The 26,533-nt window shown below is 33.1% G+C and overlaps 1 protein-coding gene across 1 annotated transcript in view; it reads right to left on the bottom strand.

Moving 5' to 3' along the window:
* Nucleotides 1-26,533, bottom strand: part of LOC106082389 (GATA zinc finger domain-containing protein 14) — a 74,251-nt gene that overhangs the window by 12,319 nt on the left and 35,399 nt on the right. The window contains exon 2 of the mRNA XM_059369731.1: nt 9,083-9,128. Coding sequence (XP_059225714.1) covers nt 9,083-9,128 — 46 coding nt within the window. The remainder of the gene's footprint in view (nt 1-9,082; nt 9,129-26,533) is intronic.

Raw genomic sequence — 26,533 nt, forward strand, 5'->3', positions numbered from 1 at the left:
TAAGATATCAAATTTCCCCCAAATAAATTGTGTCTTTCATTTTGATTTTTTTTTCTTTGGTATTACGGAATTATGCTGACAATCTGTCTGTTAAGGAAGTTGACAGTTTTCTGTATCTGTCCGTCCGCGACCGACTCTGTACTAGACTTTTGGTCGTTGCAGAAATTTGTTGCAAAATTTTGCTGACTTTATCATTTTTTGTTGGTTTTTGCTTGGCCATGAGAAGGTGGCTTGACTTTAACACCAGACTTTAAGACATCTGACTTATGTTAAATTGGGTGGGAGTGAAGTTGGGGGCTGGTGGCTGGGTAAGGTTGGTCTATTTATTAAAAAAAAAAACTAAATTAGCATACAAGGTACTCGTATGGCTTACCAATTGGGGAGTTATATGGTGAAGCTTACATTATCACAATTTTGTTGGCAGAATAAAGCGTAATAAATTAAAACGCAATTGCAAGAAAAATTTATATAGAAGTCAATTGAACCATAAAGCTCGAAGAGAGAGTTGCAAATTTGTCCATGAACATTCCATTAAGGAACAACAGGGATATTTCTCTCATATCAATAACCGCTGTCCAACAAATGTTTGAACTCAACGATAGACTTTCCAAAAAAAAAATTAGTTGAGATAGGCGGCAAAAGGTAAACCGACTTGCAATTATTTGAGGTGAGAGTATTTACCATGAAAGTTGTTATTTTTTCACGAACATTTGATGATATTTTCAAAAACATATTTTGACTATCATAGGGCTTTTTGTATTGTTCATTCGAGTTTTTCGGCAAACCTTCTATCAGTTAACTTTCGGTTTGATAGAATTCCGGTATTACAATGTACTCGTGAAAATATAAACACCCCAAAATATGAATATTGAACTTTGCGTTCTCACTTATCAACAAATGGTTAAAACTGTTAAAGCGACATAGAGGGTATCCCGCAATCACTAACTAAGGAAAGTGACGTGGAGATGTGCTGGCTAAAACCAAAAGGAGAGAGGGCAACTCTTATTCGCAAAACTAACAGAGAGAGATAGAGAGAGTATGAGCATTAAGAAACATTGAGCTCTAGAATACTCTATACGCGTAAGGTGAGTATATTAATTGAAAGGCCGTCATATTGTGTAAATTGAGAAATCTGATAGAGGGTGCTGTCTCTCTAGAGACAGAGAGTGTTCAGAGGGCATGTAGTTATCTAAGAATGTTTGACTGAAGGCCGTCAGAGTGCACTGTGAGCAATTTAAACAAGTAAAAGCTTGCTAAATTAGACCTGATCGTATCTTGAGAATCAATTAAAATGGATTCTTCTAAATAATTGCAAACCAGCAGAAGCAGCCGCCTCAATTCCAACAGAGCAACAAAGATTGATGCTAATGTGCAGAATGTGAATCCCAATTGTGACCTAGGACCACACGACACATGTCACTTGTTTAATTGCCCAGCCAGACCCAGATCCCTCGGACGGTCGGGGCAATGGACATGGCCCTTTTAGCAAATCTCAATTAAATCATATATGGAATTTGTTTAAGGATATTTTGATGTTGAATAGTCACCACCATGAAAATATTGGATATACACCACCATGGAATATCTCTGAGAATTTATTTGAAGATTGTTGGCATATACAAAAACAGAGTCAAAGTAAGAGTCACTTCCATTAAGGAAGAGGGGCAAACTTCTCACATATCACTGATTGCTGTTCGATTCAAGTTTAAGCTCAATGATAAGGGGCCTTCTTTTTATAGCCGAGTGGGAGCGGCGTGCCGCAGAGCGACCCCCTCCTTGAGGAGAAGTTTTAACATGGCAAAGTACCACACAAATATCGCCAGAATTAGGAGGGGATAACCATTGCTAAAATTTTTTTCTGATTTTCTCTCCAGCATTCGAACCCATGAGTTCAGCACCATAGGCGGGCAAGCTAACCTCTGCGTTACGGAGGCCTTCCAGAAGGTTTTAAAAAGAGTGCAGATTTTATTAAGAATTCCTAATTCGTTTGTCTGTTTGCTCTCTTTTTATTTGACATTTTTTTTTTTTAATTCTTAAAAATTTAACTTTTTTAGGTAAAAAAATTTTTTAATCTTCAAATTTTCTTTTCTAGATTTTTTCTGCTTAATTGTCTTTTTTCATTAATAATTTTGGGCAAAGCTTTAGGCATTTTTCCCCTCTCTCCCTTTGAACCTTTCTTCTTTCCTGAGTGCCCTTTTGAGCTAATGCAAAATGTCATTGCCTTTCCTTTGAAATAACGAAGAAAAAAAAACCAAAATCTGTCTACCACCACCACCACAACAACAACAATAACAACCAAAAGAAAAAGGTAACCTTTTTGATGTTTCGTTGAATGGCGGTAACCCAAAACCATTTCATTGTCGTTAGCCTCAACCATAATCTAATACCAACAATAGCAAAGACCTCAGACCACCAATAACACCACCACCTACTAATTTTAGCTGGCTATGCCCCCCCCCACCCCCACACACACACATACATCATAATCCTTGGCACAGACAGTATGTCTAAAATAATAACTTAAACACACATTTCCCCATTATACCACCACCCCCACGCCCCCTATGTGTAGAATGCCACAAAAAAAAGGCATAAAATGCAAGAGAGCAAAAAACGATTCTGTTTTTTTTGTCTCATTTACATTCTACCGCATCACACATAAGATATAATAAAAAGACATTGAAAGAAAGCCCAAACAAAATTCATATTCATTGGTTTACTAAGAAGTGGGTGTTGGGTGGTGATGGTAAGTTGAGTTGGTGAGTTGAGTTGTATTGCAATGTGGTGTGTTGAACTGAGCTATGGTAATGTTAACCAGCCAACAACAATTGAACAAACAACAATAATAATGACATTTGTGGTCAGCAGCATAGCGTTAATATGGCTTGGGCCAAAGAGGGCACAACAGTCGTTTCAAATATTGCACACAACAACAGTAGAGTAAAATAGAATAGTAAATATTGCAAAAACATGAATAATATTAAACAAAAAAAACCAAAAATAAAAACACAAAGATTTAAAAATATTAAAATACTAAAAAAAAACAATAAAAACATACATTAAATAAAAACAACAAAAATTTGTAACAAAAATAAAAAGAAAATAATTTTCTTTCTTGTGATTTTAATGAAATCTTGCAGATATGTTAAGATCAGTAACAAAAATGGTTAAAAATTGTAGTTACTACAGCCATTAAAGTGCAAATCGGGCGATACATATATATGGGAGCTATATCTAAATCTGAACCGATTTTTATGAACATATTGCAACATCAAATAAAACAACTCATGCAAAGTTTTGTACAGATCGGACTAAAATAGTGGCTTCTATAGCCTTCAAAGGCCATATCGGATAAAAAATATATATGGGAGCTATATCTAAATCTGAATCGATTTTTATGAAACACATATTGCAAAGTCAAATAAAACATCTCATGCAAATTTTTGCGAAGATCGGACCAAAATTGTGTCTTCTATAGCCTGAATAGGACATATTGGATAAAAAATATATATGGGAGCTATATCCAAATCTGAACCGATTTTTATGAAATTTTGCACACATATTGCAAAGTCAAATAAAACATCTCATGCAAAATTTTACGAAGATCGGACCAAAATTGTGTCTTCTATAGCCTGAATAGGACATATCGAATGAAAGATATATATGGGAGCTATATCCAAATCTGAACCGATTTTTATGAAATTTTGCACATATATTGCAACATCAAATAAAACATCGCATGCAAAATTTTGCGAAGATCGGACCAAAATTGTGTCTTCTATAGCCTGAACAGGACATATCGGATGAAAGATATATATGGGAGCTACATCTAAATCTGAACCGATTTTTATGAAATTTTGCACACATATTGCAACATCATATAAAACATCTCATATAAAATTTTGCGAAGATCGGACCAAAATTGTGTCTTCTATAGCCTGAATAGGACATATCGGATAAAAGATATATATGAGAGCTATATCTAAATCTGAACCGATTTTTACCAAAATCAATAGCGTTCGTCCTAGAGCCAAAAAAGCGACATGGGCAAAATTTCGTGAAGATTGGACAACAAATACGATCTGTACCTTGATTGCAAGAATACATCGACTCACAGACGGACAGACGAAGATGGCTAAATCGAATCAGAATGTGATTCTGAGTTGATCGATATACTTATCAATGGGTCTAGCTCTTACGTTTTTAACGTTGCAACCAAATGCACAAAGTAATAACAAACTGTACCTCAGTGGTGAAGTAGGGTATACAAATAAAAAACCACAAAATTAAAAAAAAAAACAAAACAAGTAAAAGCGTCCTAAGTTCGGCCGGGCCGAATCTTACATGGATCAAATTTGTCGAATTATTTTCCCGCTATCTCTGTTGTACTGCTTCAGGCTATAGACTGATGATGTTTCAGGCTATCGACCGATTCAGACCATATTTGAAACGTATGTTGAAAGTCATGGGAGAAACCGTTGTACAAAATTTCAGTCAAATCGCATAATAATTGCGCCCTCTAGAGGCTAAAGAAGTCAAGATCCCATATCGGTTTGTATGACAGCTATATCTGGTTATGAACCGATTTAAGCCACACTTAGCACAGTTGTTGGAAGTGAACCAAAACACCACGTGCAAAATTTCAGTCAAATCGGATAATAATTGCGCCCTCTAGAGGCTAAAGAAGTCAAGATCCCAGATCAGTTTATATGACAGCTATATCAGGTTATGAACCGATTTGAACCATACTTAGAACAGTTGTTGGAAGCCACAACAAAACATGTCATGCAAAATTTCAGCCAAATCGGATAGGAATTGCGCCTTCTAGAGGCTTAAGAAGTCAAGATCCCAGATCGGTTTATATGACAGCTATATAAGGCTATAGACCGATTCGGACCGCATTTGACACATACGTTGGAGGTTATGGGAGAAGTCTTTGTTCAAAATTTCAGCCAAATCGGATAGGAATTGCGCCCTCCAGAGGCTCAAGAAGTCAAGATCCCAGATCGGTTTATATGACAGATATATCAGGTTATGGTTATGGAAGTTATAATAAAACACTTCGTGCAAAATTTCAGCCAAATTTAATGAGAATTGCGCCCTCTAGTGGCTCAAGAAGTCAAGATCCCAGCTATACCAAGTTATGAACCGATTTGAACCATACTTAGTACAGTTGTTGGAAGTCATAACACTGTTGGAAGTCATAAACACGTTATGCCAATTTTTAGCCAAAATCGGATAGGAATTGCGCCCTCTAGAGGCTCAAGAAGTCAAGACCCCAGATCGGTTTATAAATTGCAAATTTTGCCCATGAACATTCCACTAAGGAGCAGGGGCACCGTAGCGCAGAGGTTAGCATGTCCGCCTATGACGCTGAACGCCTGGGTTCGAATCCAGGTGAGCCCATCAGCTGTCAGAAAGAGGTTAGCATGTCCGCCTATGACGCTGAACGACTGGGTTCGAATCCTGGCGAGACCATCAGAAAAAATTTTCAACGGTGGTTTTCCCCTCCTAATGCTGGCAACATTTGTGAGGTACTATGCCTAGTAAAACTTCTCTCGAAAGAGGTGTCGCACTGCGGCACGCCGTTCGGACTCGGATATAAAAAGGAGGCCCCCTATCATTGAGCTTAAAACTTGAATCGCACTGCACTCATTGATATGTGAGAAGTTTGCCCCTATTCCTTAGATCGGTTTATATGACAGCTATATCGAAACATGGACCGATATGGCCCATTTACAGCCCCAACTGAGTTACACTAATAGGAAATATTTGTGCAAAATTTCAAGCGGCTAGCTCTACGGAAAGACGGACGGACAGACGGGCGGGCATGGCTAAAGCGACTTAAAATGTCATGTCTATCAAGAATTTTTATACTTTATGGGGTCTTAGGCGAATATTTCGAGAAGTTACAAACAGAATGACGAAATTAGTATGCCCCCATCCTATGATGGAAGGTAAAAAAAAATTTTAAAAATTCTGAATTCAGAACAAACAAAAATTCTTAAATTTTTCAGTATTCGCATCGGTATCTTCTTAGCGCCTTACAAAAAGCTTAGCATAAACATTTTAAAGCAATTAATTTTAAATCATTTGAATATTTTAATTTAACATAAATATTCGTTACAAGCCACCAAAAAGATTACCGACACATCCGTTGGTTTTTGTTAATTTGATCTAGTTTGCCCAACCAAAGGCGTTCACCAACAGCTTTGTCTTCTTCTTCTTCTTATCTCAAATAAAATGGGAAATAGGAAATAACCATGAAATGTTTGATATGCCAACAAAAAACTTTATGGTGAGAAATTTACTGCTTGTTTAGTGTTATAAAACCATCAACAGCCATGTAAAAAAAAAAAACAAGTCTTCAAATGAATTAATACGAATAATTTTATGTAAACTAAGCCACGGCATTAAGGGCGATTACGAAAGAGAATTGTAATAAACTTTTTTATATACCAGTACATGAGTCAGAATGTAATACGAAAATTGGCTTTGGTGCAGGCCCACCCTCCTTCAGAGACAAAGAAGGAAATCTGGTAACTGTCACAGATAGTATGCTGAGGATATGGAGAGAACATTTTACCCAACTGCTAGTGTCCGACATTGGCGACGAAGAGGATACTGCAGAACCATTCAATGGTGATGCTCTATCGAATGTTTAACTCCCAGTCAGAATGAGGTGCAAGCAGCAGTGACCTGACTGAAAAACAACAAGGCAGCAGGAGCCGACGGATTACCCGCTGAGCTATTGACCTGACTGACCAGAGCAGTGACCTGACTGAAAAACAACAAGGCAGCAGGAGCCGACGGGTTACCCGCTGAGCTATTGACCTGACTGATCTGAGCAGTGACCTGACTGAAAAACAACAAGGCAGCAGGAGCCGACGGGTTACCCGCTGAGCTATTTAAGACCGCAGGCGACACGCTGATAAGGCGTATGCATCAGCTTATCTGGGCAATCTGGCTAGAAGAACGCATACCCGATGATTGGAAATTCAGCATACTATGTCCCGTACCCAAGAAAGGGGCCAAAAGGGAATGTGTCAACTACAGAGGAATAAGTCTCCTCCCCATCGCATATAAGATACTCTCGAGCGTACTGTGTGAAAGATTAAAACCCAAAGTAAATGAGATAATTGGGGCTTTAGACCTGGTAAATCAAACCTAGTCCAGATATTCACACTGCCCCAAATCCTGGAAAAGAAATTTTAGAATTGGGCCAGAAGATAGAGGCGCTTGGAACGCTATTCTACGTTCGGCTAGTGGAACAAATGTTCTTTCATAGCCAATTAATGTAAATTAGGAATTTTGTCAAAATTTCCTTCCTATAGGAAATTTAGGCAAAATTTGATTTCTGCACGAAATTTTAACAAAATCTCATTGCAATAGAAAATTTTGTCAAAGTTTCATTCCTATAGAAAATTTTGTCAAAATTTCCTTCTATAGGAGCATTTTTTTAAAAAGGCCCCTTTTACCCAACCGATCGGGACATTATAGTATTCAGGTGAAAGGTATTCAAGAGTAGAGCACAAATTTCATACTAAAAATTGGGTCCAAGCACCTAGGGGGCCACCCCAGCCCCAAAACACTTAAAAATAGGTTTATTTGACGATCATGAAAATATGGGACTCAAATGAAAGGTACTCGGGAGTAGATTACGAATATGGTCAGGAATTAGGAATAGGCTTTAGAATTTTTTGATATCGGGAGGGGGACGGACCCTCCCCCTTACCCCAAAAGTACTACCCAAATATAAAAGTCTACCGATCGGGACAATATGGGATTCAAATAGAAAGTATTCAGGAGTAGAGTACGAATTTCATATTAAAAATTGGGTCCAAGTTACTGGGGAGCCGCCCCAACCCCAAAACACGCTAAAATAGGTTTATTTGACGATCATGACAATATGGGACTCAAATGAAAGCTACTCGAGAGTTTATTACCAATATTGTCTGGAAGAAAAATATGCTTTATAATTTGTTGATATCGGAAGGGAGACGGACCCTCCCCCTTACCCCAAAAGTACTACCCAAAAATAAAAGTGTACCGATCGGGACAATATGGGATTCAAATAGAAGGTATTCAGGAGTAGAGTACGAATTTCATATTAAAAGTTGGGTCCAAGTAACTGGGCCCAAGCCGCCCCAACACCAAACATGCTAAAATTTGTTTATTTGGAGATCATGACAATATGGGACTCAAATGAAAGCTACTCGAGAGTTTATTACCAATATATTGTCAGGAAGAAGGAATTAGGCTTTATAATTTGTTGATATCGGAAGTGGGACGGACCCTCCCCCTTATGCCAAAAAACACCACCCAAAATGGAACGATCGAGACAATATGGATATCAAATGAAAGGTATTGTAGAGTAGAATACGAATATGGTATTAAAATTGGGTAGTTGGTCACAATTGGACCCAGGAAGTCACCCTAACCGTAAAAATTGTAAAAGCAGACTAATTGAACGTCCATATCAATATGGGGCTCAAATAAAAGGTATTCGGAAGTAGAGTAAAAATTTGCCAAGAAACCGAGCTGGGGAAAACTTCTCACACATCAATGAGTGCTTTGCGATTCAAGTTTAAACTCAATGATATGTGGACCTTTTTTTTATAGCCATGTCCGAACGGCGTGCCACAGTGCGACACCTCATTGAAAATTTTGATTTTTACAAAATTTCTTATAATTATTTGGGTTTTTATCTTTCTTGGGAGAGGTCACATGACCTATAAAATTTTCCAACATTAATTTTACCTAATGTTAAAAATTTGGAAAAATTGCCTTTAAAATTAAAATTTTCTCACAATTTCGTTACTTAGGAAATTTTGTCAAAAATCTGGGGTTTATGGCAAATTTTGCTAAAATTTAATTTTTTCTAGAAATTTTTGGCAAAATTTTTATATTTATAGGAAATTTTGGGCAAATTTTCCATTTTATAGGAAACACTTTCCCCAAGTTATTCATGGTTGAACAGCAGCCACCCTTTTCCATATCACATTTTTAATTTTTAATCCCCATCAACTTCAATATAAAATTCATTTTAAGTTTTTTTAATAACAAATTTGACAATACTCACTATTATAGTAAAAATAATCCTGGCATTGAGTGTAAACTGTGGTAACCTGTAATTAAACAGAAAGAAAAAAAAAACAACAATAAACAATTAAGAAACAAACTCACAATGAACATTTATACAAATTACATATAATTAACAATAAACCGACTATTTATGGCCAATAATAAATGTCCATAAATGTTTAAGAAAACAAAACGAAAAATGGCACACACATATGAGTGGGGAGCTGCCATGCGACCCAGGCATGTATGAAGCGGAACAAGCCAATCAGACGATCATTTGGCTGCGATAGCAAACAAAACACACCCTCAGAAAAAAATTGAAAAAAAAACCAACACCAGACATACTCTGTTACTAAGATATCAAAAATCGTAAAAAAAAACCTAAAAACGTGAGCGTTGAATATTTAACAAAAATGCTATAAATTTAAATAAATACCTTTACTTAATATGATTAGTATTATTTATATTAAATATAATTTAGAAAATACAAAAAAAAAACAGTTTAAAGTAAATGCCGCCGTCTGGCAAGTTTAAATTTGAAAATTTCCATAAAAAACCGTTTAAACATTTGTTTCGCCCAACTCACTTGGGTTGTCTGTCCGAAGCGTTTAAGCATTAAAAATCATTCAAAACCTTGCCTACAAACTATCGTGCTTTGAATTTATTTAATTAAACAACCATTTTTCTCTAAGCGTCTTTTCCCTCTCCCCCATAAACCACCCCTCTAACGCTCCATCCATTTAATACCAATAATTATTTGACTTAGATTGTCAATTATTTGTTATGTCACAGCAAAGCTCAAAATTATAGCACATTAAAATTTGCATAAATCATGGCGACAAAACCCACACCTTGATTTTGTTTTTAAAGCTGCCATATGTTGCAATCATTCCTTGCTCAGTTATTGGGTGTTTTAGTTTTTTTCTCAGCTCATTTAAGTTAAAAGATTTATTGTTATTATGCAATTCCCCCCTATAGATGGCGCTGTGATAAAGTCATTAAAATTGAATTTTGTTAAGCTTCACAGCTGCAATTGTTTTGCATATTCATGCTGGTGACAAAATTATTTTAATTAATCCATAATGATTTATAGGGCAGAGATATTAAATTGGGTGTTATAAGGAAAAAAGAAGAAGAAGAAGAAAACTTTATGGAAATTTTGTCATAAAATACATTTTATGGGAAATTTTGAAAAATTTTACTTAATATATAAAAAATGTTGAAAAAACTTTAAAAGCAATCAATAAAGGACTTTTTTTAAAAATTAAATTCGTATGAGAAGAAATTTTGATAAATTAAAAAAAAAAAATTAAATCTTTTTTTAAAATTTTAATTTTAAAAGAAAATTTTATCAGAATACAGTTTTTGTAGCAAATTTTGTTAAACATTCATTTTTATAGGAATTTTGTAAAAATTTTAATTTTACATGAAATTTTTAAAAAATAAAATTTTTATAGGAAATTTTGTCAAAATTTAATTTTTATAGGAAATTTTGTAAAAAATTTATTTTTATAGGAAACTTTGTAAAAAACTTCATTTTTACAGGAAATTTTGTAAAAATTTCATTTTTACAGGATACTTTGAAAACTTAAATTTTTATAGGAAATTTCTAAATGAAATTTTGACAAAATTTAATTTTTTTAGGAAATTTTGTAAAAATTTCATTTTATAGGAAATTTTGAAAAAATTAAATTTTTATAGGAAACTTTGTCTAAATTTCATTTTTATAGGAAATTTTGTAAACATTTTATTTTTATAGGAAATTTTGTCAAAATTTCATGTTTATAGGAATTTAATTTTTTACAGGAAACTTTAATAAAATTAAATTTTTATACGAAATTTTGTCAAAATTTAATTTTAATAAGAAATTTTGTCAAAATTTAATTTTTATAGGAAATTTTGAAAAAATTCAATTTTTATAGGAAATTTTGTCAAAATTTAATTTTTATAGGAAATTTTGTAAAAATTTCATTTTATAGAAAATTTTTTCAAAATTTCATTTTTATAGGAAATTTTGTAAAAATTTCATTTTTACAGGAAACTTTGAAAAAAATAAATTTTGTCAAAATTTTATTTTTATAGGAAATTTTGTAAAAAATTTATTTTTATAGGAAATTTTGTAAAAATTTCATGTTTACAGGAAACTTTGAAAAAATTAAATTTTTATAGGAAATTTTGTCAAAATTTCAAAATAAAATTTCAAAAAAATTTAATTAGTATAGAAAATTTTGTCAAAATTTCATTTTCATAGGAAATGTCAAAATTTAATTTTTATAGGAAATTTTGTCAAAATTTCATTTTTATAGGAAATTTTGAAAAAATTTAATTTTTATAGGAAATTTTGTCAAAATTTAATTTTTAAAGGAAATTTTGTAAAAATTTCATGTTTACAGGAAACTTTGAAAAAATTAAATTTTTATAGGAAATTTTGTCAAAATTTCAAAATAAAATTTCAAAAAAATTTAATTAGTATAGAAAATTTTGTCAAAATTTCATTTTCATAGGAAATGTCAAAATTTAATTTTTATAGGAAATTTTGTCAAAATTTCATTTTTATAGGAAATTTTGAAAAAATTTAATTTTTATAGGAAATTTTGAAAAAATTTAATTTTTATAGAAAATTTTGTCAAAATTTCATTTTTATAAGAAATTTGGAAAAAATTCAATTTTTATAGGAAATTTTGTTAAAATTTCTTATTTATGGGAAATTTTGTAGAAATTCCATTTTGAAATTTTGTCAAAATTTAATTTTTATAGGAAATTTTACCATAATTTAAAAAAAAAAATTCATATTTATAGAAAATACCAGGCCCACTCCGCAGCGCCTTCTTTAACGCTTTTATACCTTTTATTTGAGCCCTTTATTGCAATGGTCGATATATAAGTCCTATTTTGGTAGAGTTTTAAGATGGGGTCATTTCACCTCCAAAGGTGGATATCGAATTCGTGTCATTGAAGCTCAGAGGTAAGTAAGTACGCCAATGATGCTAAACGTTAAACGAAGTTTAAATCATGGCGAGAACATGTTGAAAATTTTAAGTAGTGGTTATCCCCTCCTAATGGTGGCGACATTTGGAAGGTACAATGCCCTGCATAGAAGTCATGTACAAAACTTCTTCCCATAGAGGTGTGGCACTGCGTAATGCCGTTAAGACTCAACTATAAAGAGGAGGTCTTGAGCTTGAACATGAATCGGACAGCATTCTTTGATATGAGAGAAGTTAGCACCTGGTCTTTAATGGAATGTTCATGGACAAATTTTTACTCTTCTCTCGCTAAACCTTTCTTGATCGTCATGACATTTTAAGTCGATCTAGCTATGTCCGCCCGACTGTCCGTCCGTCCGTCTGACTTCCGAAAACACGCTAACTTTCGAAGGAGTAAATCAGCCGCTTGAAATTTTGCTCAAATACTTCTTTTTAGTGTAGGTCAGTTGGGATTCTAAATGGGCTATATCGGTCCATATTTGATATCCTGAGCCTCTAGAGGGCGCAATGCCTATTCGATTTGGCTGAAATTTTGCATGATATGTTTTGTTGTGATTTCCAAAAACTGTACCAAATAGGGTTTAAATCGGTCCATATCCTGATATAGCTGCCATATAAACCGATCTGGGGTCTTGACTTCTTGAGCCTCTAGAGGGCGCAATTCTTATCCCATTTTTTCTAAAATTTTGCATGAGGTGTTTTGTTATGACCTTTAACAACTGTGCCAAATAGGGTCCAAATCGGTCCATAACCTGATATAGCTGCCATATAAACCGATTCGGGGTCTTGACTTCCTGAGCCTCTAGATGGCGCAATTCCTATTCGAATTGGCTGAAATTTTGCATGATATGTTTTGTTGTGATTTCCAAAAACTGTACCAAATAGGGTTTAAATCGGTCCATAACCTGACATAGCTGCCATATAAACCGATCTGGCATCTTGACTTCTTGAGCCTCTAGAGAGCGTTATTCTTATCCGATTTGTCTGAAATTTTGAATGAAGTGTTTTGTTATGACCTTTAACAAATGTGCCAAATAAAGTCCAAATCGGTCCATAACCTGATATAGCTGTCATATAAAGCGATCTGGGATCTCGACTTATTGAGCCTCCAGAGAGCGTAATTCTTATCCGATTTGTCTGAAATTTTGAATGAAGTGTTTTGTTATGACCTTTAACAACTGTGCCAAATAGGGTTCAAGTCGGTCCATAACCTGATATAGCTGCCATATAAACCGATCTGGGATCTTGACTTCTTGAGCGTCTAGAGGGCGCAATTGTTATCCGATTTGACTAAAATGTTGTACAACGGCTTCTTCCATGACCTCCAACGTACGTGTCAAATATGGTGTAAATCGTTCTATAGCCTGATATAGCTCTCCCATAAACCGATCTCTCTAAAAAATAAAATTTTGACAAAATGTTGACTTTATAGCAACTTTCTCGTCAAAAATTCATTTTTGTAGGATTTTTTTTAAAAATTTCATTTTTATAGGAAATTTTTTCAAAATTTCATTTTTATAGGAATTTTTTTCAAAATTTCATTTTTATAAAAAATTTTGTCAATACCTAATTTTTATAGAAAATTTAGTTAAAATTTCACTTTTATAGCAAATTTTTTAAATTTTTTGCTTTTTAAGGAAATTTTGTCATTTTTCCAAAAATTTTAAGAAAATTAAATTAATTACCATTGAACAATAAATATTCAAAATATTCGGTTTATCTTTCCTCTTTGACTCCATGGCTGTACCATTAAAAAGCCAAACGCCTATTATGTTAATGTTAACATCTCTTAACATAATTCTCAATTTTGTGGTTTTCAAATTTTCTTGTTTAATAAATTTAAAGAAAATTTCCAGTTTTTTTGTCATTTGTTATTTATTTCAATGTTGTTTGAATGTACTTGAGAAATGCGTTAACAACAACAAAACACCAAGCAGTTAAATGATGTTTTGTGTGAAAACCACCACACGTAAATCTTAGACACTGTGTGCTAAAGCCATGTTAACACATCAAGATACAAAAGTACTTGTTCATATATCAATTGAATTTGTTTGTTGTTGTTGTTGCATACATTTTCTACACAAAGATGTTGGCGCTTTGATATTGAAATAAGAAACTGAAAGAGTGGATCGATCCACTTAGTGCAAACACACAAATAGTTTAGATGTTAGTAGTGGTTGTGTTCTCTCATATGTATAATTATCCAAAGTCCAAAACGCACACACGCACACACGCACACTAGCAAAAGGATGATGTCTGTCTGCAAACAATGTGTCTGTCTGCGATGAGAGCCTCATTAAGTGCTGATACGGATGAAAATGAAATGAAATGGTTTGGCTGGCTGGGTTGGCTTATGTATGGATTTCCGTGGGATTATCCATTGAGTAAAGAACAAAAAACTAAACACCCCCATATAGAGCTCCACTGGTCTCGACCTCGACCAAGACAAATATAATAAAATGTGAGGTCCAACAAGGTCTTTGGCAATTTTAATGAGCCGCCCAACCTCTATCTTCTTCTTTTTCGTCTTCTTGGCTTCTAGTCTGTCGTCTGCCGTCTATGTGAATGCCATGCGATGCTGCTAAATTCTATTTGGTTTTTGGTTTTCCTCTAAGACCCACACTCGTAGAAACTTTTGATTTGTGTTCAAGAGCTCTGTAAGCTGGTGCCTGGTGCTTGGGAGTCAGGTGACATTTGTTATTTTATCATGGAATCTTAACAAGTAGACATCTCAATCTTCTTGATACAACACCACTTTGCAATATTTGGCTGGCTCTTTATCTATGGCATTTTCCTCTACAAAAAAAAAATGCAAATTTTTGGCGAATTCCAAAAAAAAAGCCAAACACTCGCACACAAATTGTGGCAGCAGACAAGCTCCTTTTGCCTTAGCTGGCTTTTTTTCGGGCTTAAATTGGCATTCCACAACAATGCCAATGAAAATTGCAAGGCTGTTCGTAATGATGATGGTGTTGGTGCTGGTGATGGTGGTGGTGGTTTTTTTTAACACTTATCCACATGTTTCGCAATTTTTGTCCGTCCTTCTTTCCTTGCAATGCCACTCCAGCGTGAACTGTGAAAAAATGTGGCACACTCCATTGTGCCGCAAGGAAACAAAATGTGATTTCATGCGATTCTTATCATTTTTTTTTCAATTTTGCCTTAGACATACAATTTGTGCCATGGTCAATTTTTGTATTTTTGGCAGGGAAAGAGGAGAATTGACAAGGTCCAAGTCAGCCAGCCACTAACACTGTGCAGGGGAAATACAATAGAACAAGCAGAAAACTGCAAAGGAAATCAAATGATTTCTTTGTGGACAATAGGTTTTTGGAAGAATATAAGGCCAGAAAAAAAAAACTACAAAAAAATGTAAGCTGATTTTTTTTTCTTGGCTTTGTGGTTTAAGGTTATGACGTAGAAATATAAACCAAAAGACCTAGTTCCAAACCCATGAACCATGACCCACTTGACGAGAGTAACTATGTGAATAATTTCAAACGGATAAAATTTTGAAAAAAATATTTTTTAAAAACTCTAAAAAAAAAATTTTTAAACTTCAAAAAAAAAAATTTTTTACATTTAAAAAAAAAAATTTGAAAAATTTAGAAAATTTTTTTTTTTTTGAAAATTTAGAAAAAATTTTTTTTTTTAAAAATTTTGAAAAATTTTAGCCGATGTTTTTTTTGGATTTGTGGTTTAAGGATATGACGTAGAAATATAAACCAAAAGACCTAGTTCCAAACCAATGAACCATGACCCACTTAACGAGAGTGACTCTATGAATAATAAACAAACGGATAAAATTTTGAAAAAAAAAAATGATTTAAAAATTTTAAAAATTATTTGTTGAAAATTTTTTTGGAAAATTTGAAAAAATCTTTTTTGTGAAAATTTTGAAAAATTTTGAAAAAAAAATTGAAAATTTTGAAAAAATTTTTTCAAAATTTTATTTTTCTAAAAAATTAAACTAATTTTTCTACATATTTGGTTAAAAATTAATATTTTTCATAAAAATTTTCTCAACATTTTTATTTTTTCCGAAAAATTTATCAGAATTTACTTTATATAGAAAATTTATTTAAAATTTTATTTTTATAAAAAAACTCATTTGTTTCCTTTAAAATATTTTTATAATTTTTTGTATACAAAATTTTTTCAAAATCTTATCGAATATCGAAAATTTTTTCAAAATTTATTAGTATGAAATTTTTGCCAAAAATTTGTTTTTTATAAATTTCTATGTATGTTGTATTTTTTATGTATTTTATATTGGGTTGCCCAAAAAGTAATTGCGGAATTTTCATATAGTCGGCGTTGACAAATTTTTTTACAGCTTGTGACTCTGTAATTGCATTCTTTCTTCTGTCAGTTATCAGCTTTTACTTTTAGCTTGCTTTAGAAAAAAAGTGTAAAAAAAGTATATTTGATTAAAGTTCATTCTAAGTTTTATTAAAAATGCATTTACTATCTTTTAAAAAATCCGCAATTACTTTTTGGGCAACCCAATATTTTGTTAAAAATTTATTTAATTTTTTTAGAAAATTTTGTCAATATTTCAAATTTTTAGAAAATTATGTAAAATTTTTTATAGAAAAATTTTGTAAATTTGTTTTCATAGATAATTTTGTAAAATTTTTTAAAAAAAAAAATTTGTAAAAATATTTTTATAGAAAATTTTTAAAATTTTTTTTATAGAAACTTTCTTAAATGTTTTTTAGAAGAATTTTAGAAATATTTTGTAAATTTATAAAATTTTTTTATAAAAAATTTTGTACAATTTTTTTATAGAAAATTTCTTAAAATATTTTTATAGAAAATTTTCTAAAAATTTTTTATAGAAAAATTTTATAAAAATTTGTTATAAAATTTTTTTATAGGAAATTTCTCAAAAAGTTTTTTCAAACCGATCAGAGATCTTGACTTTTTGAGCCACTAGAGGGCGCCATACTTATCCGATTTGGCTGAAATTTTGCACGTGGTGTTTTGGTATCACTTCCAACAACTGTGCGGAGTGTGGTTTAAATCGGTTCATAACCTGATATAGCTACGATATAAACCGATCTTTTGGATATTGACTTCTTGAGCCAATAGGGGGCGCTATTCTCGTCCAATTTGGCTGACATTTTGATCGAAGAGTTTTATTATAACTTCCAACTACTGTGCTAAGTATGGTTCAAATCGAACTATAACCTGATATAGCTGCCATATAAACCGATCTTGGGTCTTGACTTCTTGAGCCGCTAGAGGCCGCAATTCTCATCCAAATTGACTGAAACTGTCCACAAACATGTTTGCTATAACTTCCAACAACTGCGCCAAGTATGGTTTAAATCGGTCCATAATCTGATATAGCTGTCATATATTAGCCGATCTTGGGTCTTGAATTCTAAAGCCGCTAGAGGGCGCAATTCTTATTTAATTTGGCTGAAACTGTCCACAAACATGTTTGCTATAACTTCCAACAACTGCGCCAAGTATGGTTTAAATCGGTCCATAATCTGATATAGCTGTCATATATTAGCCGATCTGGGATCTTGATTTCTTAAGCCTCTAGAGGCCGCAATTCTCTCCCCTGACATTCAACATACACGTCCAATATGGTCTTAATCGATATATAGCCTGATACAGCTCCCATATGAACCGATCTCCCGATTATGCATCTTGAACTTCTACAAGGCGCAGTTCTTATCCGAATGGACTGAAATATTTCCCAATGACTACTACGATGGTCTTCAATATTCAATAGTCCGAATCGTTATATCTCCAATAGCATAACAATTCTTATCCATTTTTCCCTGTTTGCCTAAAAAGCGTTACGCGCGCAAAGAACTTGACAAATGCGATTCATGGTGGAGGGTATATAAGATTTTCTATTTGTTAATACTAAAATATTGTAACATCTGAACCTACCTTATGTCTTTTGAAACATTACATATACTCCCACCCAATGCAAATGCAAATTTTGCCCATGAACATTCCCCTAAGAAACAGGGCCAAACTTCTCACATATCAATGAGTGCAGTTCGATTCAAGTTTAAGCTCAATGATAAGGGGCCTCCGAACGGCGTGCCGCAGTGCGACACCCCTTGGGAGAGAAGTTTTACATGGCATAGTACCTCACAAATGTTGCCAGCATTAGGAGGGGAAAACCACCGCTGAAAATTTTTTTGGATAGTCTCGCCAGGATTCGAACCCAGGCGTTCAGCGTCATAGGCGGACATGCTAACCTCTGCGCTACGATGGCCTCCCAATGGCTTTTTTTATTAAGAGAAAAATTTTAATTTAAAATTTTATCCTTCTCTTTTTTGTCATTCTCTTCACAAAATTAACTCATGTGAACCCTCCTAATACCATGTTAATTAACTTGTGCTTCTAATATCACTAATCAATTTCTCTGCCTTCCTCGTTATCCATGGCCATAGTTTATAGTTATAAAAGCCCACAATCGTATACTACTCCTCCCCTTTTTAGTTACTTCGTTTCATTTCCCCTCTCTTCTCACGCGTTCTTCAAATTTATACAATGACGCAACTCAGCTCAATGTGACGTGTTCATTGAAGTCCTATTAATATCGTTTCAATTAAAACTAAACACAAACTTTTGGACTTTTTGGATGGTTTCCAAAAGTCCATGGTAGTACATGGCACAAACAAACCATGTTCAGGTAACCACACTGATATAAATGAGGATAATGCCGCATTACAAATTGCGGCACAGCTATAATTATTTTCAAGATACAAAATAGGCTACGCATGCAAGCGATTGGAAATTGATTAGGCAAAAGTTCAAGGGGTCATTTCGAAAAGGCCATAATGAAGCCAGCCAGACAAATGGTTACACATTTAATCGATGAATGGAGGTTTTGGGGCTAACATAAATACTGAAGCACATGCCATCGACTTTATTTATATAAGCCACAAACCATGGTGCAGTGATGGCAACAAAAACCCATAGAAAAACTTTCAAAGGATACTCATATTATGACATAATAAAGTTGCCCAAGCTGAAGAGAAACTAAACGAACGAAAAGCCCAGTATGACTTTAGTTTGATTTGAGGGTCCTTTATCTTGGGACATTCTAGCGACCGACTCATCGTCAACTCATTATCTATACAAATGCAGGGCAATAAAATGCTAACATCAAAACCTTTCGATGATAGCCATAGACATGAGGGAAAGCCAGCAGTTCAGGCCAATGAAATGGCCTGACCATTGAAATCTTTCTTTTTTTTTTTGAAGCCAAGTATGGGAATTTTGCCAGCAGCAGCAAAAGTAGGAGTTGTAGCAGAAAGGATAAGGGACTGACTGCTTGAATGGTTTCTTCTAAAACAAAAACAAAACAAAAAACCCCAAAAAAGCCCACGAGGCAATGATGTTACGAGGAGTTTGGCAAACAAGGCGCATAGGGTAAACTTTGGGACCCATATGCCATATACAACAACATCTTGCTTTTTAAGGTTTTTCTGCATTGAATTCACACACACACACACCAACACACTTACACAATAAAACAAAAGTTCCCAAGCAAAATACCATTTGAATGTATAATAAAAACAGGAACAATACACGAACCAGTACATGTTGGACTTTAACAACAACAGCAACAACATCAAAAAGGATGATGTCTAAACCGGCCTTAAGGCATTTATGTCTGCCTGAAAAAGTTCTGCTGTTCTTCTTTCTAAGATATAATAAAAAGAAATTCTAGTTACACACACACACATATACAGAGGAAGAAGAAGGAAAAAAATCCAAAGACACAAGAAAGTTCAAATAAATCGGCATACCTACACAGAGACAAGCAACTGATTTTATTCACACATTTAACAAACAAAGCCAAGCACACAAATACAGAGGAGTTTTTTTCTTATTATAGCATTACACTGAAGCGACCCTTATTTTAAGTCTTATGGAATGGCATGTAGCAAGGCTTTTTTTTTTGGCAATTCCTAAATACAACTCAGCCCCAAAAGTGCAAAAACCCCCCCTAAAAGGAAGTCATCATCTTGGTCATGGTTTGTCATTCATTCATGCATTCGCCAGCATCATTTTGCCAAATTGAAATTCTGCTCAAAGTTCAATTGGATTGTTACGCTATCGGCCTTGTGCTGAACTTTGTTTGTTGTTTGTGTGTATGTTCTGTTTTCAGACTCAATGCTTGAATGCTGCCAAAGAGGAAAATCGGCAAGAAAAAAATCAGTTAACAAACAGCAAGCAGAAAAAAATGCTATAAATCTTTAGTATCTAATGGGGAGTTATAAGAAATCTCATTACAATGCCGGGAAAGGGGCAGATAGAGATGTAATACAAAACCCCCAAAAAGGCATACAAATTAAATTATTTAAAGGATTTTTTGTTGAATGAAAAACCAAAAAAAATAAGAAACATCCAATAAACCATAATGAGAATCTTATTTACAAAAAATAAATTTCGATAAATGGTCATATGGTGTGAACCCTCCTTGTGTTTAGAATAATTAAGTAAACCACCAAAAATGGGTTCCTTTTTTAATAAAAGTAAGAATAAAAACTTAAAATTTTAAAAATGCTAAAAATAGGGAGAACTAAAATATTAACTAACATACAGGTAATTGGCGCCCAACTAGGGGCATGGTACTATAGATCTTTACACTGAAAATCTTTCTTTCTTTTAATAAAATTGATGTGTTTATAAAACTTGGTTTTTAATACCTGATTTCTATATGGAAAAAATTATTTGAAAACTGGCGCCCAACTACAATAAATTTGTATGTAAGCGATTAACCCAATATGTAAAAGCATTAAAAGAAATCTTCAAAATTTGTGCCTACAAGCCCACAAATCATTTTCTTAAACAAATTTTCTAACATTTCGAAAAGTGAATATTTTTTGAAAACTGGCGCCCAACCAATTGAACTTTTTACTTTTTACTAGCATAAAAGCCTACAAAAAACCTACTTTTCGAGAAAAATATCTAAAGAATCCAAAAATCATATTTCAATTGCTATTAATATCATATGCTACAAGTGGCGCCCAACTAGGGGCATGATATATTTACTAACTTTTAATAACATTGCAAAACATATTTTTATTTACTTTTAATTTTAATCTTTAACTTTTTTTATTTCAATAAAAATAAAAAAAGATGTATTTTTTATATTTTTTTTATTTTATAAATGGCGCCCAACTAGGGTCCAGGTATTTTTTTTTCTTGTGATGCTTTTGGAACCTCTTAGTGATTGACTAAATGAAGCAGCATTTGGTTAACTCATTTTAGGTTACTTATACCAAAATATCGTTCCCTGTAATTGGCGCCCAACTAGGGGCGAAATATTTTCCAATCATTTTTGCAAGTTAAAAACGCTCATTATAAAGGATAATTTTTTCAACTTATTTAAGAAAAAAAAAGCCCATAGATTTGGCGACCGACTGGGGTCAAAACCCTTTGGAACAATTTTTTACAATTTTTCAAGAGGAATTCTTCATCTGGAAGCATTTGAATCTGAACATTTAAAGCAAAAATACAATATAGAACATTTTCTATAATTGGCGCCCAACTAGGGGCGTGTCATTTCTGTAGAATCTTACAAAAAGCATTTTCAAACTGAATTTAAGGTTAAACACTCCATATATTCCACATATTCAATTATTGGCTCCCAACTTAGTTGGGCGCCTTGGCACCCGACTGGGGGCAATACCCTTGGAATAATTTTTGCAATATTTTTGAGAAAATCTCAATCAAGAAGAATATTTAATTCTAAGTTATTTAAGGAAAATACGCAACGTACATAATTTTCTATAATTGGCGCCCAACTAGGGACATAATCCAATATCTTTAAATGACGAGGCATATTCATGCAATTTTTGTAAAATCTTAGCAACATTCGTTAATCACAAAGCACATCCTAAAGTAAGTCTAAGTCAAAAATAGTACTTATCGTTTTTATTATTGGCGCCCAACTAGGGGCCATATATTTTTAGTTGATTTTGGAAACTCCTAGTGATAAACTTAATCAAGCAACATTTGGAAATATCATTTTAGATTACATCTACCAAATATTGTTTCCTATAAGTGGAACCCAACTAGGGGCGTGACCTTTTTTACCCAATTTTTTAATTTATTAAAGAAGTGCTTGAATTAGGAGAATTTTTTGCAAATATATTTGACACCCGACTAGGGGGCAAAATACTGTTGAACTAATTTTTGCAATATTTTCGAGAAATACTTTTTCGAAGTTATTTAAGGAAAATACGCAACGTACATAATTTTCTTTAATTGGCGCCCAACTAGGGCGAAATATTTTGTGCCCTCTTTTGCAAAATTTTACTGAAATTTCTAATCAAAAAGCATTTTCAAAATTAATTTAAGATTGAACACAACACATATAAACACTTTTTCCACATGTTCAATAATTGGCGCCCAACTAGGGACATACTTTTTTCATGGTACAAGCCATAAACCAATATCTATAGATTACGAGTCATATTTATGCATTTTTTTTGTGAAATCTTAGTTACATTGTTCATCATAAAGCATACCCTAAAGTCGTTGTAAGTCAAAAATAGCATTTATCTTTTTTATTACTGGCGCCCAACTAGGGTCCAGACATTTCAATGTCATTTTCGTAGGTTTATAAAAAAAACTCAAAAAGGAAGCATTTTATTAATTTATTTAAGCATAGAACACACCTTAGAACAAATTCCATAATTGGCGCCCAACTAGGGGCGCTACATTTTTGTAATTTTTTATAGATATTTTACTAAAATTCTTAAACAAAAATCATTTTCTTTAGGTATTAAAGGATTATCGTTCCATATATACCTCTATTATTAATGGCGCCCAACTAGGGGCAAGCTTTTTTGTAATTTTTTATAGATATTTTACTAAACTTCTTAAACAAAAAGCATTTTCTTTAGGCATTAAAGGATTATCGTTCCATATATACCTTTATTATTAATGGCGCACAACTAGGGGCAAGCTATTTTAACTGTTTTTTCAATGAAATTTTAATTAAATTCCTATTCAAACAGCATATGTTGAAATCATTTATGTGCAGTTTGATACTCCCAAACATTTTTACATCCCCATCCCGCCTTCTGAATGGATAATTCATTCATAAAACTTTTCAGTTTTTTTATTAAATAATAAACCTTAACTTTCCTAGCTTGCTATTATCTAATAAACTACTTTAACAATTTAGCAAATGACGCAAATTTTGCCAAAGGCGGAGTTTTGTAAGCCATATAAACCATATAAAAATGGAGATTTTTCGAATTACCTGTCAAAAAAATGAAATTATTCAATACAGTCCAAAGTACAAAAACAAAAATTCAATCATTATTTTTGTGTAGTTCTCTTTTTTTCTTTTTGACTACATAAAAAGCAATTTGTACGACAACTTGGTATTCTCCTACATGAATGGGCGGAGAAGTCACCCGTTCTCCCCTTTATTTTTTTCCAACCATAACAAAAAAAAAAAAACAACAAAACACTCTGAAAACAAGTGTTTAAGTATTGTTTTGTTGTTGCTGGTGCTGCTACTACTGCTACTGGTGTCAATATGGGTGGCATTGCATGTCTTTTGATAATCACGTTTAAATAATATAATTTTACTTTAATTTTCCAGCACGTACAAAGACCATAGAAAACGACAACAAAAAAAATCAAAAAAAAAAAAAAACGATGCGCTATGCGTTAGCGTTTTTAAATAGGTTTGTCCGTCCGACCGTCTACTTGTCTCGGCCTGTGGCTGCATACAGAAAAAAAAACGCATAAAGCTCTTGTACGACATTTTACCCAGTCAAGCCGTCATTAGAATGGCATTAAATGCAACATATAACAAAGTCCATACAAGGTCTCTGCTCGCCACCTATGCGCCCAAAAGTCTATTTGTCCAACTGTCAATGATAATGTACTACACAGCAAGTGATGTAGACTTTTCTCCAAATGGGAGTAATACAAAAATGTGAGGGTTTGACACCACAAATTGTAGAACTTGCATAAGGGCACCAAAAATGCCAAGAATTCTAATAGATTTTAGTTTTTTCTAAAGCCCTAGAAATTGAAAAACAAGCATAGAACCCAAAATTGAAAAGATTCAAAAAACAAAAACTTTCAATGGGGGGTAGTAACATAACCATTTGAGCAAGTATCAAAACTGCTGATGTGTAGGTATGACGGGCTTTTTTTCTAATGAAAATTCTGCCCTCAATGCTCGAGTCTTGTTTTCGTGTCCCTGACAATACCCAAGTCCCTGTTTGCTCTGGCATCTAATCAATATGCAAAACACACAATCAAGAACATTTATTCATCCACACAGCAGCAACAGCAGCAGTAGCAAGGACTAATAGGACAAAAGGCAATGCTCATTTGAAATGCTTTCCATACCCGTCCCCATCACCCATAAATAACATCTTCATCATCGTAATCAATGTTAGTAGCACAGCGACAGCAGCAGTATCAGCTTCATTACCATACATTCTCATGAAAACGACCACATAATTACATATCAATTATATTCCCTTGCCTCTTATACCCCCCCCCCCCCCCCCCCCCCCCGGTTAGACTCCACCAGCAAAGCTCATGATCCTAGAAATGATAGCATGTTCATTAGACAAAAGGTATGCGTTCGTAAAAAAAAAAGTATCATATTACATGACCGCAGCAACAGGGCAAGATACTCTAAAACTAGATAGCGAGGGTCCATCTACCACTACAGACAATAGAACTCGCAGAAGAACTTTTGTGGAATTGGAAAAAATTAATTAAACAACCATAACCACCAAATGGCAATTGAATCTTGCCAAATGGCAGTTGGAACAAATTTCACATGGATAATTGAAATTTTTATGGTAGCTTTAAAAAAAAAGACATTTCATGGAATTGTTATTGAAGGAGGCAGCGATGAATAGAACGAATAAGAAGCAAAAACAATAGGAAAGTTTTTGATTAAAAATCTATGCCATGTAGATGTCATATCAACTGGCATAGAAATGGCGCCAGACTGAAGATAACTAAAGACAATTAACCTTGAATAAGTTTTTATTTCACTCTTATTAAGACCCAGATTGGCCAATATTAGAAACGATATTCGGAAATATGTGAGAAATACGTCCTCTGTCCTTTAATGAAATGTTTACAATTTGCATTTAGACATAATTCTTAAAACCTTTTGCATACTCATTACAATTAGATTTGATATAAAATATTACTACAACTAATACTTTTTGATTGCACACATAAATAAAATTTAATTATTCTGAAAAGGCGCATCATACTAGAACAAAATGGTCCTTAAATATCCTTATATCAATTCGTTTCGAAATTTAAGAAATAAACTTTGTGTAAAGTTAACATAAAACCACTAAAACTCCAATTTATGTATGCACACGTCAATAAAGCTAGATTTGTTTGAAAAACAACATCCAAATAACACTTAAGAAGTCTAAAACATGTTAATATCAATTCGTTTCACATTTATAGAAAATAAAAGATTTTTTAATAGCATAAAGTTGCTCAAAAAAGTCTAAAAATCAAACATTTTGCTTGCACACATGGACGAGATTTGAAAGCTCTGAAAAAAGGCACATAAGTAATTCTAACTAGGGTATAAAGAAGTTCATATCAATTCGTTTCGAAAAGTTAGAAAATAAAAGATTTGTCAAAGTTATGAAGTTGATAAAAACAAACCCCTCAAAATCAAACTTTTTGAATGCACACATGAATAGCATTTATTTGTTTAAAATAAGAGCATTTGTATAAAGCTAATAATGGCTCACAAATGGCCATATCAATTCGTCTAAAAATTTTAACAAATTACAAATTTGTTAAGGTCTACAATATGAAATTTTAAAAATCTAACTTTTTGCTTGCACACATAAAGGAGGCTTAATAAATCTGAAAGGGAGCTCATAAATAAACCAAAGTTAGGCTAACTCTTATGTATATCAATTCATATATTTTTTTAATTCGTCTAAAAATTTTGGAAAATTACAACATTTTTCAAGATCTACTACTGAAAAATTTCAAAATCTGACTTTTTGCTTGCACACATAAAGGAGGCTTAATAAACCCGAAAGGGAACACCTAAATAAAACTATGTTAGGCTAACATATGCCTATATCAATTCGTTTAAAAAGTTTGGAAAATATCGAATTTGTTAATGGTTTAAAGATAAAAAAACTCTACAAATCAAACTTTTTATTTGCACACATGAACCAGATTGGACAGCTCTGAAAAAGAGTACCTAAATAAATCGAATTAAGGCGAACATTTGTTTATATTAATTCGTTTCGAAAAGATAGAAAATAAAAGATTTTTCTTTATAGAATGTAAGTTAAAAAAAAAACTTGAAAATCTAAACCTTTTTCTTGCACACATGAACAAAATTAAATTGATCTGAATAAGGCTATCTAAGTAAGTCTAATTATAGTTTATAAATGTTTATATCAATTCGTTTGGAAAAGTTAAGAAGTAAAGGA

This window comes from Stomoxys calcitrans, chromosome 5 (assembly GCF_963082655.1).
Source record: "Stomoxys calcitrans chromosome 5, idStoCalc2.1, whole genome shotgun sequence".
NCBI lineage: Eukaryota > Metazoa > Arthropoda > Insecta > Diptera > Muscidae > Stomoxys > Stomoxys calcitrans.